The 14,976-nt window shown below is 31.1% G+C and overlaps 1 protein-coding gene across 1 annotated transcript; it reads left to right on the plus strand.

The window, feature by feature from the left end:
- Positions 1-6,990: 6,990 nt before the first annotated feature.
- Positions 6,991-10,577, plus strand: LOC125863064 (uncharacterized). The gene is made up of 2 exons (XM_049543210.1): positions 6,991-7,723; positions 9,698-10,577. Exons 1-2 carry the CDS (start codon positions 7,110-7,112, stop codon positions 10,353-10,355), a joined length of 1,272 nt encoding a protein of 423 aa, XP_049399167.1. The 5' UTR covers positions 6,991-7,109; the 3' UTR covers positions 10,356-10,577.
- The last annotated feature ends 4,399 nt before the right edge of the window (positions 10,578-14,976 follow it).

The following is a 14,976-nucleotide window of genomic DNA, read 5'->3' on the forward strand; positions in this document are numbered from 1 at the left end:
TAAATGATAAATTTTAAGCTACGAGTCTTATCGAACGTGTCCTTACGTAAATTGAAACGAATGGAATAAATAGCTAGCATATTGATTGACAAAAAGAAGTTTAAGAATGCAATAAATATTTTTGGACTATACCATAAAAATCTTAATTAGAATGAAAGATTGTTATATGCGTGCAAATAATAAATCTCACATTAATAGCTGAAAAGATCGAAAGAAATTACATATAAAACATAAATATACTTAAATTAATATAATGTCTTATTTTAAAAAATCGTGCAAATTTCGTCCAAAACTAACATACAGTGTAATAGGTGATGTACCAAGACAATAACAACCATAATTGACTAGGATGGTAGGATATTTGCATTGGTTTGGTTTGCCTACCTAGTCCTAGGTATAAAGAAAATTCTATTCAGACCTTCATCTCTAATTAGATTCTACAGTGCATGATTCAAATTTAGTCAGAGCTCTAATATGGACATGTCAATATCCTATTGGAAGTGTCTTTTCTAAATAGACCCTATTATGTGCGATTCATATTTAGTCAGAATTCTAATGTATACATCAGACCAAACCCAAAAAGAAGTGGTTTGCCTACCCTAATCTCAAATCAAAAGGCCAAAATGGTTCTTGGACACCTCCACCCCCATCCCACAGGCCTTCTGGGGCCGACATCCCTGCCTAGATCATCTTCTCAAGTTTCTTATCGTGTTGAAGGTTTATGAATCGTTTTTCCGACCCCACCCATATGGACTGTCAACACCCCCTACCCTAGCTGTAATGTCTCAAATGTGGGCTCCTACACATTATATTATGCTATAAAATGCCAGGTCATTTTCCAAAAAGACAACCTGGATGGGTCGAAAGGGACAAATGATTTGGAAAATAAAAAAAGAGAGAAAAAGCAAAAAAGTGCATTAAGGTTCTGTCAATTATTATAAAAAATAATTGAAAATTATGAGATTTAAATTTTATCAGAAATAAAAAGACTAAATATATAATTAATTAGTCTAAAAACTTGTCTGATATTTTATTTTGACATCTAAATTAAGTTTAGAATATGTATATACCAAACACTCTAGCATGATTTAGAGTGTATCTATTTAGTGGCGTAATTACATTGATTCAAAAGTGATCACTGAAAATTTTTCATCAAAATATTATGTATATAAGTCAAAAATAATTTCTTTTAAAATTTACACAAAAGTTTAAATATTCATAGTAAAATTTCTAATTTCGTCAATATTTCTATTATTAAAAAAATGATAACTTTATTATATTGGGAAAATATACTAAAGTAGCAAAGTGACAATCTTGTTATTAATTATTACGTACATAGTAATAAATGAGAGGTAAACATGTATTTGCATTCGATATTTCAATTCAAACATATATATATATATATATATATATATATATATAATAAGCCACAATGTAACTATCATTGTAACTATCTTGTTAGCTTTCAATCAAAAGCTAACAGGATTTTTAGTTAATTGTAACTATCTTGTTAGCTTTCAACCAAAAGCTAACAAGATTTTTAGTTACATATTTATTATTTAGTTAAATAATAAATATGTCATTGTATGAGCTATTTATTATTCATTCCTTTTGAATTTGTTAATCTGATTTTGATCTAACACATAGCTTACGAAAGTAAATTAGATTTTGAGAAAAAACATTAAGTGATACTTGAAGTTCTCCCAAATTTTCAAAAAGACACCTTAACTTTGCGTGCGTCCTATTACCCCACAAAACATTCAAAATCACAATAAATACACATTTTTTACACAATATTTCCACTTTGGACAAAAATATCCTTCGAATGTGCAATTTCTTAAAAACAAAAAGTCGGACCCATTATTGATGTATTGAAGGATGCTTTGGTAATTTCCTATGATGAATTCGTTTTGTTTGTTTCTTTTAAATTTATTTTACTATACTAAATAATTGTATAAAATATTATGAATCACGATAATTAATTACTTAAATATTTAAAAGATATAAAAATATATAAAAGATCTGATTGACTCTTCAAATTTTACCGGTGACACATACATTGGGACAAATAAAATAATATATATTATTTGAAAATTTCTTAGAAAGTACTATAAATTACAGTAATTAACAACTAGAAATATTTCAAAGACAAAAAAATTGATTGAATCTCAAATTTTTTTTAGTACTACATAAATTGAGAAAGAAGAAATGACCTCTATTATTTGAAAATGGCGTAAAAGTATTACAAATCATACAATAAGAATTAATAATTTTAAATTTTAAAAGACTTTAATGTTTTATACTTATTCGATTTCCACTTTGGACAAAAATATCCTCCCAATATGCATATTTTTTGGAACAAAAAGTGGGATCCATTATTGATGTATTCAAGGATGCTTTGGTATGAATTCGTTTTGTTTGTTGTTTAATTTTTTAAAAATAATTGTATAAAATATTATAAATTACAATAATTATTTACTTAAATATTCAAAAGACATAACAATATGTAAAAGATCTGATTAACTCTTCAAATTTTATCGGTGACACCTAAATTGGACAAATGAAATAATATATATTATTTGAAAATTACTTAGAAAGTACAATAATTTACAGTAATTAACAATAGAATATTTTAAAGACAAAAAAAATTAATTGAATCTCGAAATTTTATTCATACCACATAAATTGAGAAAGAAGAAATAGCTTTTATTATTTCAAAATTGCGTAAAAGATATTACAAATCATACAACAATAATTAGCAACTTAGAATGTTAAAAGACATAATTTTTTTTTACCATAGTTAACAATAATTAAAAATTTAAACTATTTTAAATTAATATTAAAGTTTGATTAACTCTTTAATTTTGTCTTTGTCACATAAATTGAAACAAAAAATGATACATATTGGGCCCGTGCTAGCACGGACTCCGATGTCTAAGTATATATATATACATCATTAATTAATATTTCAAAATGCTAGGATAGTTGGTAGTGAAGGGTATTAATTAGCTAGATTTGATAATGGATTGAACAATAAATGAAAAATGTCTATGTGGTTCCACTATGACAAAGCAAATCTTGTTGAAAAATATGTGTTGTGAATAACTAGACATAGCCTAAAGTGTACAGGTCACCATGGCCTAATATTAACACAAATAAAATCTTGATCAATGATCTGATCGATAAGTATTCCTCTGTTTTTAATTGTAGGTTTGGATTCAAAAAATTTAATATGAAATTATTTTTGTTATTGAACATTTTTATCTTCAATTTTCTGATACAAATTCAAATTTAGTTAAATTTTAATATGGATAACGAATACTATGTAACTGTGAGAAAGTTAAAAAAATAAAATAATACCCACCTTATACATACACAAAAGATCGAGAGATGAAATCAGAATTTGATATTGTAGATTTGAGTTCGAAAAATCTATTAAAATTAATTTAATTTACTGAAAACTCTATTATTTAAACTTATTACTATTGAATTCAGATGAATCCTAAACTTTTTAAAGGATCATTTAGTTATAAAGATTAGGGGGTTATTTCAGTGAAATTTGATATTAAATATGTTCAATTTTTGCAGGTATTGCTGGTGCATTAACTTAATTACTTAAAGTGGGGATTTTTAGAACAAAAATTTCTTAGAAAAAAATAATAGAGTTATACTCATTATAAACCAACTTTTTTATTATTTAATGCATGATTTTCAATTATATTTGGAGTGAAGTGTGCCAAATTCTTTTTATTTATTTTGGAGCATAAAATCCTTCACAAAAGAGTGATAAACAAGAAAGGATCTTTCAAATAGTTGTAAAAATTATTGAGCACTATCTTCCTCTATCAAAAATTATTTTTATAACAATAAAATAAATTATTTGTGCCACATTTATATATAAAAAACAAAGGGTGTGTGTTTGGTAGGGAGAATTCATGTTTTTAGAAAAAAAACATTCATAATATTAATTTTACTAAATTACATATAAATATTTTTGAGATACTACTTTTTACCTACTTATCAAACACTATAAAATAAACAAACGTATTTATTTTTCAAAAATTATCAAGGAAAATATTTTTTTGAATTATATTTTCTTCTCCTACCAATTAAAATATAATTGGTATCACTAATTATTTCAGAATAGAGCCGCCGTTTGACAGCCGTCAAAAAGATCACATAATCTGAGAAAGCAGACAAATGCACAAAATAGTTTTTTCTGTTAAATAATTAACCAAACATATAACGACCAAACTAGTTTAACAAATACTAATAATAATAATACACAAAAATAAAATTTAAAATTTTAAAAGAAAATAACAGCCTTAGCCAAGCTGTTATGGGACCCAATTTCTAAAGACCCAATGAAACTTTAAATTATGTAATTTGTCTTTTTCCGCTAGAAATTATCGTCATTTAAAAATAAAAATAAAAAAAGAGCAAATGATCTTGAAACAATTTCTGAAAAAACAAAGATTATGTCACATAATAATAATTGAAATTATCTTTCATGTGATTAGGTCGACGATAATTTTAAGAATGTTGGTTGTAATTATACAAATATTTGGAATAACATCATTAAAAAATTATACGAAAAATATACTTATTAAATCTTGAATATTCTAAACGAAACTTCTGACTTTTCAATACTATTTAGAGTCATTATTAGAAGGTGTTAATTATGGCGTAGCTACTAATTGTAAAAAGAACAAAATATTCAATGAATGGTTAATTATATATATACTCCCTCTGATCCATTTAATTTTAAGTGGCGCTATTTTTTTAGTAGATCATTTTTAAAAAATAATATTATTTTATATCAGATAACAATTTAACTTTATGAAGATGTTACACTTTACAAATGTATTACTTATTTATGTTAATTGATTCACTAATTTGATATTCATGGCCACTAATAATGAATTATTCGAATGTAATTAGGCTTTAAGGTTAAGATATATAATTAGGGATTTAAGCTTAAGGTATAAGAAATTATGGATTAGTACTTAATACGTACTTGATGACAAATGTCTTCTCATATACTAGTTTTTGTGCCGCTAAATGATTAATTTTTTTTTTCAATTAGTAGTTAATTCAAAAGTCATATTCCAAAATTTTAAAAAATAAATAAAATAAAAATGATTGCACTGCTTTGCATGTTATAAAAGCACTGTCCATATTATAAATTTTTTATGTTTACCAACTGTTTTGTGGTTGGAGAATAATTGAACTTTAGAGAAAATTAATCATTAAATATTATTTGAGGGAATAAATAATATGATTATTCATAAAACAAATGCTATGAAGATATTCTATATCTCCAATAGATACTTGTGATTTGCCATATAATCAATTTCAAGAATCACTCAAAAAATTTTCTCATAAAATTGTTATTATGATGACCTTGGTTAGGCGTGTTTATGAGTCGGTTTGATCAAATTTTTATCAAAATTAAATTAATAATATTTGTCTGATTAGTTTTGTTTTTCGTTTTTTTATCACATGAATATTATTTTCATTTTATTTTGTTGATCAGTATATGTGTAGTAACGTAATAACTGACAAGCATATGATTTATTGAACATATAAGAGTTAAATTAAATCGATAAAAAAAACTATGTGAAATAGTTTAAATTTATCCTTAAACTTTATGAAATTATGCATATTTTTATTTTTTTCTGCTATTACCCATTATCACTCTAATTTAATTACCGCCACAATAAGTAATCCTTTAGGGGTCGTTTGGTAGAGTGTATAAGGAAAAATAACGCATGCATTAGCACTGTGTATTACTAGTACCTTGTTTGNTTTTTCTGCTATTACCCATTATCACTCTAATTTAATTACCGCCACAATAAGTAATCCTTTAAAGTCTTAGAAACATCACTTTAAGCTATGGAAATACTTATAATAAGAATATACATAAATTATCACATTCAAATAATTTCTCTCACTCTTTTATCGTTATCATTTTTCTATGTCATTATTTTACTTTTTGACGTAATATCCCACTATGATCATCACAATACTATTATAATTGATTTAAAAGCTAAATATTATGTACTTAGGTTTATTTTAGAATTAGGAGATCGATGTGGAGCTTTGACATTGTTATTAATGATTTGAGAAGTATTAGTGATCAAATCGTGTAAATGGAGTTTTGGCTAAGTTAATTTTTTTTAGCTTGATGGTGTAATTGTATAATATTTGAGTTCATTTAATAGATTATTCAAAATTTCAGGATATTTAAATTAACTTCTGTTTAGAATAATTATATTGTTATCAGAGATTTTGAGTATTGAAAATGATGATATTGTTGCCACTACAACATTAACCTCCTTCTTCAAAGTTCATGGATAAATTTAAATCATTTCACACGATTTAAGGATAAATTTGCTAATTTCCCTTTATAAAATATTCATATATTGAGAACTTTTATCGTCAGAGAATAAGAATATAATTGAACCAATTTATGATAACACTTGACAAGGATATATTTGACCTCAATTATTAACGAAGGATAAACTTAAATCATTTCAGAAAGTTCAGGACAAATATACGACTCGTTTGGACATGATTTGAAATCAAGTTAAATTAAAATTGAATTTTATTTAAAAATATAATTTGAATTTCTCAAGTCGTATTTTCTTCTTGTAAACACGATAATCTTATAATTTGTGAAAATTATCATAACTTTCACAACTCTTATACAATTTCATCAAATAACCAAATTTTAGTTCATAAATCAAACACAATGTATCAAGCTAAGACATCCTAAAACGCTGAATTAACAAATTACATATTTCTATATTTATTTTAATAAATAAATTTCCCATATCATTATAAACTTTCAAATAAACTTAATTTCACAAAAGATTCATCAATTAATAACTAATTCTCCTTTTTTTTTAAAAAGACAACCTGGCAAGGGTAGGGTGGTGGGGGTGGAGTGGGGTTGCAATTACTATAAGCATACATTCATCCACTGAAACAAAATATACATGTTCTCTTCAACCTCCATAATATCACCATTTTCATCTCTGAAGCTTCCTCGAAGAAACAAAGAAGAAAATAATTGTTACCCTTTTACTAATTAAACTGTTAGTTCAATGGATCCATGTCCATTTGTTCGTTTAATAATCGAATCATTAGCTCTAAAACTTCCATTAACAGCAACTAAATCAGCTTCTCATGGAATCCATCCATCTTCAACTCCCTGTTATGCAAAACTTAAGCTCAAAAATTTCCCTACCCAAACCACAATTCTCCCTCTTTCCCCAAATTCCTACACCCAATCTCCGCCGGAATCCGCCGCAATCGCAACCGGATTTCATCTCGACGCCGCCGCACTCCGTCGTTTATCCGCAAAACCCGTAACCCTAACTGTCTCTGTTTTCACCGGTCGAATGGGGGGCCGCGCGTGTGGAGTTACGTCGGGGAAATTGATGGGTTCTGTTCAGGTGAGTGTGGATTTGAGTGGGACGCATTCGAAGGGGAGGGTGTTTCAGAATGGGTGGATGAAATTGGGGGCGACGGCAATGGCGGAGAAGGATAAACCGGTGGCGATGTTGCATATAGCGGTTCGAGCTGAACCGGATCCGCGGTTTGTTTTTCAGTTTGGTGGTGAACCGGAGTGTAGCCCGGTCGTTTTTCAGATTCAGGGGAATATTAGACAACCGGTTTTTAGCTGCAAGTTTAGTGCTGATCGGAATAATCGCTCACGGTGAGTCTCCGTTGCTATCGCTTTGTTTATCTTGTTATTTTGTTATCATCATTTTCCTGCTTCTGTTATATTCCAAGGGTCAATCTCCTATCTATCCTAGTAGTGACCTCACCTAAAACTATGCTTAATATGTTATTATTAAAAACTATCAAAATCCGTTAATATAAGTATATGTAAGTTTTTTTTTTTTTTTTTCATGTTACTTCTCTTGTGATATTAGAGTTTTAAGGACTATTTAAGTATCTATTAATATGAAAATGAAAATATTTATATAATGTCATTTAAAAAGTAATATAATAATTTTTTTAAAAAAACTTAATTTTACGTAGATATAATTTTGTCGTTTCTTTGAACTTTCTTGTGGAAATATGTCGTGGGGATTGGAAAATATGGGACCATATCATTGACTCTCTTTGGACAAAAGGAGTGCTAATATTAATGGTTGAGTGGAAATTTTTACTAACGTTAATCAAAATATAAAAAAGTAATTATACGATGAAGCTGATAGAGTGATAGTATTCAACATATAGTAGAAATAAACATATAATTTTAAAAGTATAATAAATTTCAATACTAAGAACCTCTCAGAGTATTTAGCTACTTAGTTAACTTTTACAAGAAATTTTGATAATTTATTTTTTGAAATACCCATCACTAAATATAGAAAGGAGAGTTTTGACGTAACTGGTAAAGTTGTTGTTACGTTGCTGTAATCAGAAGGTCACGTGTTCAAACTATAAAAATAACTTCTTGCAGAAATATAGTGTAAGACGGCATATAATAGACCTTTGTATTGTAGGACTGTCTTTACTTATTATGAACATTTACCTGTCTTTTTAATGGACAATTCTTTATTAGGATTTGTTTTTACTCTTAACATGGGAGATATTAACTAAAGTTGATTAAAGATTATCTCATGATTTTATTCTCTTAAATTGTGGGTCCAAAAAATTAACTATTATTTATCAAGTTGAGCATTTTACTTTAATGACAAAGATTAGAGAATTGTCAGTCAACATAATTAGTTTGATCTAACAGACAAAAAAATTTAACTTAGTGTTATTGGCAACCACCATTGATTCCCTTTCCATGTGCAAAGATTTAGTTATAAATTCTTCATTAAAGTTATTAATATTCTTCTTTGACTGTTTGTTCAGTTGGATCAAATTAAGCTTACTATTATCTCTCTCTTAGAGGTTGTTCGTTATAGAGTGAACGTTTTCTTATTTTTTCATGTCTGGATAATCAAAATGTTTCGATATTAATATTCTTCTTTGACTGTTTGTTCAGTTGGATCAACCATCTATCTTAGCATTAATTTTGTGGATTATTGAATACACCTACCTTACTATTTAGTTTACCAAATTAAGCTTACTATTATCTCTCTCTTAGAGGTTGTTCGTTATAGAGTGAACGTTTTCTTATTTTTTCATGTCTGGATAATCAAAATGTTTCGATATACATTTTTCTAAGAATATAAGTTCCTTAAAAATATGAAAAATCACTTTACTAAGAAAACCAAGTATTATAAGTGGCATCCCAAGCTCATTGTCCTCTCCCCACCCTCCAATGCCCCCAACACCCAGCCTCACCACCACCACCCCTCCCCTTCTGACCAGGGGTAGAGACTTAAGAGGAGCAAAGGGGGGTTCATTTGTCGAAAAATCTCACTATATATATATATATATATATATATATATGTAAGGTCAGAACTTTTTTCATGTACATATAATAGATGATGAATCCCCTTATTAAAACTTATGCCTACGCCCCCGATTCCCTACCCCACTCACCTTGATGTTTTTCAAGATTACGGATATATATTTTTGCTTACTTACTGAACACTAGAAATGTTTTTCAGGAAAACAATTTTTTTCATACTAAACACACCCTTCATTTATTGTTCTAGGTACTGATTTTGTTAATAAGTTGTCCCTAAGCTGATATTTGTCTCTCTTTTATGTGTTAAAACAGATCTCTACCAACTGATTTCAACTTAAACAACAGAGGATGGATGAGAACATTTTCTGGAGAAAGGGACAGAACAGGAAGAGAAAGAAAAGGATGGATGATAATAATCTATGATCTTTCAGGCTCAGCTGTTGCTGCTGCCTCAATGATCACACCATTTGTCCCCTCTCCCGGTTCCGATCGTGTCTCACGATCAAATGCCGGAGCATGGCTCATCCTCCGGCCTAATGGCGCTTGTGTTAGCAGTTGGAAACACTGGGGTCGACTCCAGGCATGGAGAGAAAGAGGGCCAGTTGATGGTCTCGGTTACAAATTCGAGCTTGTTACTGATACTGGCCTTACTAGTACCATTCCAATAGCTGAAGGCACAATGAGCATGAAAAAAGGTGGTCAATTTTGCATTGACAATACAGTGAAAGACACTGCATTAAGCACGAATTCTCCGATAAGAGGATTCGTGATGGTGTCAAATGTAGAAGGCGAAGGCAAGATTAGTACACCGATGGTTCAAGTCGGGGTGCAACATGTCACTTGTATGGCTGATGCTGCCCTATTTATCGCGCTTTCGGCTGCCATTGATCTAAGTATGGATGCTTGTAGGCTTTTCTCTCAAAAACTCAGGAAGGAACTTTGCCATGATGATCAAGAATCATACTTCTAAATCCGACACAGGTGCAACAACATTTTCCCAAAGGTCAAAGACATACAATTTTTTCATTCATATGCAGTGATGACCAAAATGTGAACTCTGGTTTGAGCATGAAAGATATATACCTTTTTTTTTATTGCTTCAGATTATTTTCAACACCCACATACATACATATTCATTTAGAGTTTAATTATATACATCGTCAATGTAAGGAATTTCTACACTATCTGGTCATCTTTACTTGTTGTAGCAGATAATAATGTCTTCTTTTCAAGATTACGAATCTCACATTTTAAGTAAGCTTACAAGTAGATATTGTCTTTTTAGATGACCAGTTAATGTTAAGAGTTCTTTACTGTGAAGTATATATAATTTAATTCCATTTTTTTTTAATTTTATAATGAAAACACTTTTGACATTTTGTAATCCTTTTCGATTTAATAAACATAAAATATACCAACAAAGTGATCTTTTTTACTAGACTACTTATTAATGCTTAACAATGTCATATTTTCAAGAGCTAAGTCTCAACAGAAAGAAAATGAAGGGTCTGCTTTTGGACCTCGTCATTTAACAGCAGATAGGTCAGATTTAAATAATAATATATTCAACGTAATTTCACATGTAGAGTCTGAAGAGGAAGTATGTACGCAAATCTTACTCAGTGACGACTTAAACTAATTAGTGGCTTAAAACACAAAATAAATTGGAACCTAATTTTTAATTATTATTTTTTATAGTTTTTGAGATGCAAAGTCATTTCGTTCTTTTTATTGAAAAATCTTTATTTTTTCTATAATCTTAAACTAAATATATAAATATATATGTTTTTTTACTCTTGTGGTCTTAAACATGTCATGTGGAAGATAAATTTAAAATTTGAAAAAAAGAAAAAAAAATTATTTAATATTTTTGTTATGGTAATTTTATTTTTATTAAAAAATTGAGCCCCTACCAATTTTAGGCCTTATAAGGGATGCCTCATTTTTGAAAGCATTAAATCGCAGACACGACAAATTGAAAAAGCAGCGTAATTTCTAAAAGTAGGCTTGTAAATGCAGAAATAGGCCTTAAAATATGGTGAAAATATATGTAATGTTTCCCCAACTCATTACGGAGGTCCTCATAAAGTTTTTTGGTGCTCCAAGACGTCAGATCCAGAGGCTAATACACATGAAAAACCAAAAAAGTCACGTAATTTCTAAAAGTTGGCTCGTAAATGCGAAAATAGGTCTTAAATGGACAATACATAAGCTTTCCCAACTCATTACGAAGTTCGTCATAAAAAAAAATCATTTTTTTCAGTGCTCCAAGGCACTAGATCGATAGGCTAATACACACGAAAAACTAAAAAAGTCGCGTAGTAAATGCAAAAATAGGCCATAAAATATGGTGGAACTATACATAATGCTTCCCCAACTTACTACGGAGGTCCTCATAAAGTTTTTTCGGAAAAAACTTTTGGGTGCACCAAGGTGCTAGATTCATTGGCTAATACACACGAAAAAATGAGAAATTTACGCGATTCCTAAAAAAGGGCCTGTAATTGCGAAAATGTGCATTAAAAAAATGGTCTGAGTATATGTGATGGTCCTCCAACTCATTACAGAGGTCCTCATAAAATTTTTTGAAAATAAAAAATTGGGTGCTCTGGAGCTTTAGATCCATGGGCTAATACACACGAAAAATTGAGAAATTTGCATGATTTCTTAAAAAGGGATTATAAATGCAAAAATGGGAGTTATAAAAATGGTGTGAGTATACGTGATGGTTCCCCAACTCATTAAAGATGTTGTCACACCCCGAGCCTACACCCTGGGCGGGACCGGCACTCGGAGACCATTGCTGGCCCCAAGCGAACCCTTGGCCTGACATTCTTAACTCAGCGGAAACCTAACTCAACAGAAAAACTCAATGCAAATGCAAGATTACAAAACAACTTAACTTATGAAATCTGGCCACAAAGGCAACTCGAATCTCAAAATAGAATATTTACATATATATACAAAGATGAGAGACTCGAAACTAACTGACTGACTGTCTATGAAGCCTCTAAAATACTGAGATGGATGTTGGGACAGACCCCGCAACATCCTAATAAAAGAAAACTTAAGAACACAAATAACCGAGTCCTCCGGAAAGCAAGGAGGCTCACCACTGACTCTGGAATGCTCAACTGGATCAACGGCGTGCTGGATGCTGATCCTGGGTGCCTGTATCTGTATCGTCATAAGATGCAAACCAACTGGCATCAGTACATGGAATGTACGAGTATGCGAGTTGGAAAACTAAACAACAAAGGCTAGAAGGAAATCTGGAAGAAACTGAAAAGCTTACCTTGCTCAACTCAACTCAACCTGACTGACTTCTTTCAATATAAGGCAATTTAAAACAAGTGCGATATAAAGAAAGACTGTTTAAAACATGCTATAAACTATGTGTGTATACAAAGATACAATAAGCCTGAGATATATATAAAAATGAAATGAACTGATGTATATAAAAATACAATAATTTTTGTGTATGAAAATACAATAACTGCTGTGGGAGTTTCTCTAACCGACAACCATCACATAAGAGCTATAGTGATGATACATCGATCGACTTCACGCTTCCAGAGCATCCTATACCCGGCCAAAGGTATAAGACCTGAACTGCCTAATAGATCCACTAGTCTATCTGGAAAAGGATTCATCTAAAAAGTATGATCTTTTTCTACCCATGGTGGCTAACATAATTCTATGGGGGCTGTGGGTTCTTTGAACGCTCCCCCAATTCGGTGCTCGATACTACTCCCAAAAATGTACTGGCTCTTATGTTTTTAAAACATATGTCTTCCTGCTGATTGAGATAATTACTCAAAAACTAGACCGAAGACTCTTTGGAAATCTCAGTTTCCAACCTTGTTTAAATATAAAAACATTTCTTTAAAACTTCTTTGGGAATACATAGTTCCCCGATAACTTTGAGAAATGAACTCAACTTTATGTTCTTGACTTAACTTGAAACTTGAGACTCTTTACTTAACTTGAACTCTATACTCTTTACTCGACTTGAACTTGAACCTTAAACGAAGATAAAATGTTTGATAACGACTCTCGAAGAACTTTAGAGACTTGCTTTGACTCCTTTCTTGAACTTCTAGACTCAACTCTTAACTTCACTTGACTTGGAACTAACTCTCCTTGAATTGGAATTATGAATTCAAGGTGTTTGATCACATGTTATGGACGAGTTCTTGACGTTTAAACGTACCTTGGAGTGTTGAAAACAACTAGAAAACATAGGTACAATACCTAAGAACATGTATGAAAAAGTGTGAAAAGAATGGGGGAACTTGGCGTCCTTGGCGCTCTGAGAGGCGCGGAGCGCCAGCCTTTGAAGCTCAAAAGGGACCTGCTGGCGCTCTGAGAGACGTGCCACGCCAGGGGTAAAACATCAGAACCCCTGTTGGGGCGCGCTGGCTGGCGCGATGCCCCAGCCTTTTCCCCCAAAAAATCCGACTATTTTCCTTCATTTTTCCAACTCTAAACCTCTTTAACTTCAAGGTTTCCAACCCCAAACATTTAGAATCATAAAACCCTCAACATACAATGGGTTTCAACTAAAAAACACAACTGGAAACATGTACTAAACCAGCAAGAAACTTCAACAACACAACCACAAGAATTCAACAATCACAACCCAACAACTTCAACAACACAACCAATCTTTTCTCGGAAATAAAACGAGTTTGGCGTGTAGGGGAAAGAACCAACCCAACATTATGAACTCACATACCTAGTAGGGATCACCCCCGACGATATCCACGAGGATCCTTGACGGAAACTCCTTGCTTGATCTTCTCCTTCTCCTCTTCTTCTCCTCTTCACTCTCAAGCCCTAGCTCTCACTCTTTTAAAATGGGACAAAATGATCCAAAAATCAGCCTAACACAACAATATAACCCCAAAAGAAATAGCTAGGGAAAAGACCAAAATGCCCTTAAAATTTCCGGACGGATTCCCTACACACTGCCCCAACTTTCGAAGGGCATAACTAGTTTATACGAACTCAGAATCGAGCAAACTCAGTGGCGTTGGAAAGACCATTCCACAAGCTTCGCAAACATAACTGGAACTACTCCTAACTCATCATGAGCTAGGAGTTGTGACTGCTCAAACTTGGCCAAAACGCACTGATTTTCCACACTTAACCAAATTTCCAGATTTTGAATTTTTTCCAAAAATGACAATTTCCAATTTCAAGCTTTTTCATAGTTATTTCAAATTGCCGGATGTTACAGATGTCCTCATAAAAATGTTTTGAGAAAAAAATGTTGGGTGCTCCGAGGCACCAGATACATGGGCTAATACACAAATTAAATTGAGGAATTTGAGCAATTCCAAAAAAGAGACTGTAAATGCGGAAATGGACGTTAAAAATGGTGTGAGCATACGTGATGGTTCCCTAACTCATTACAGAGGTCCTCATAAAAATTTTTCAGAAAAAATTTTGGGTGCTCTCGGGGCCATATCCATGGGCTATTACACACGAAAAATTTGAGAAATTTGTGTGATTCCTACAAGAAGGACTGTAAATACAAAAATGGGAGCGAAAAAAATGGTGTGAGTATACGTGATCGTCCCCAACTT

This window comes from Solanum stenotomum, chromosome 4, assembly GCF_019186545.1.
Source record: "Solanum stenotomum isolate F172 chromosome 4, ASM1918654v1, whole genome shotgun sequence".
Taxonomy (NCBI): Eukaryota; Viridiplantae; Streptophyta; class Magnoliopsida; order Solanales; family Solanaceae; genus Solanum; species Solanum stenotomum.